A 1,240-nucleotide genomic window follows, 5' to 3' on the forward strand; every position below is an offset into this window, starting at 1 on the left:
CCCGTCTCTCTCCCCCGCCCCCCTTCCGCGCCCTCCTCCGGTTCATCACCTGACACACTAATTAAACCAAGAACTTTGCCCCGCTGCCGACCCAGTGCGCGTAGCGTGCAAGTACACTGTGACGCCGATTTCATCTATTTTTCACACCAATGACACGTTAAGAGGAAAATCGACTTCGTCAGACTAACACTTTTGGGAAGTTTGACGCGGGTACTTTACTCTTGGCAACAAAAACATAATGACATCAAAACTTTTTTCACACATGATGACAAAATAGATAAAAAATCAAACAAATCGGGGTTCCAGCTTTCTGAAGTAACTCCACTTGCAGACATAAAATAAGTGGTTTTATTCGCAGTTATATACCACGTTCAGCCTGTAATGGCGCGAGCTCTAGCTCCGGGTGCCTGGTAGCTATGCAACACCTTGCCTGCGATGCATGCGTGTATTGCGGATTAGCCTACCCTAAATGTCACAGGCGCTGAGCTCCCCCTCCTACGTAATTTGCCGAATGAATATAAGAAAAGCGGGCGTGCTTTCCGACGCTCCTGTACGCGAGACGCGTACCTCGTGTACCGATTTCGTGATTCCAGTGCCGAGGGGTGCTACGGAGTGCGCCAGCTCGTCGTGCCTTACCTATGACGGTGAGGTTGACCTTCATGTTCCTGGTGGGCGAGTTCTTGAAGTCCACCCTGCAGCGGTACACGCCCTGGTCGTCTGCCGTGACGCCGTCCAGGACCAGCTGGGCGGGGCCGGCGCCCGACTTGGGGCGGAACTTGGCCCGGTCCCCGAACACGTTCGAAGACCACAGTTTGGCGTGCTCGAAGGTCCGGCCACGGACGTCGAAGCTGCGGGCAGGTGCGAGCAAATGCGTTAATGTTCAAACAGCGTAGTCAAGAATTTTTAACACAGTGGCGGAACAATAATATAGGCCCTTCAGCTTTCACCCCTTTTTCCATTTTTAAGCGTTCTGTACACAAGAGATTTGGTGTAAAAAATATTTTGAGAAAAATTGTTTTTACACAAAAATTAAAAGGTGGGAAAAAGGTAACATGTTCAAAAGCTTCGTTTTAAAAAAAGGTTCTTTTTCCACGCGCTTGTGCTACATACTGCACGGTACTGCACTATACATTGCATTGCCCTGCATTGCACTGCACTGCACTCGAGCGAGCTGCACGAGGCGCACGCAGCTAATTGGTACCGATGTGCCAGAGCCACCCACCCACCCCCGCGCCCCGCC

At 51.1% G+C, this 1,240-nt stretch overlaps 1 protein-coding gene across 1 annotated transcript in view; it reads right to left on the reverse strand.

Moving 5' to 3' along the window:
* LOC113218351 (uncharacterized) overlaps window positions 1–1,240 on the reverse strand; it is a 191,687-nt gene that overhangs the window by 32,230 nt on the left and 158,217 nt on the right. The window contains exon 4 of the mRNA XM_052267492.1: window positions 637–848. Within this exon, the coding sequence (XP_052123452.1) occupies window positions 637–848 (212 nt within the window). The remainder of the gene's footprint in view (window positions 1–636; window positions 849–1,240) is intronic.

Source organism: Frankliniella occidentalis, unplaced genomic scaffold, assembly GCF_000697945.3.
Source record: "Frankliniella occidentalis isolate FOCC.00 unplaced genomic scaffold, Focc_3.1 Scaffold4, whole genome shotgun sequence".
Taxonomy (NCBI): domain Eukaryota; kingdom Metazoa; phylum Arthropoda; class Insecta; order Thysanoptera; family Thripidae; genus Frankliniella; species Frankliniella occidentalis.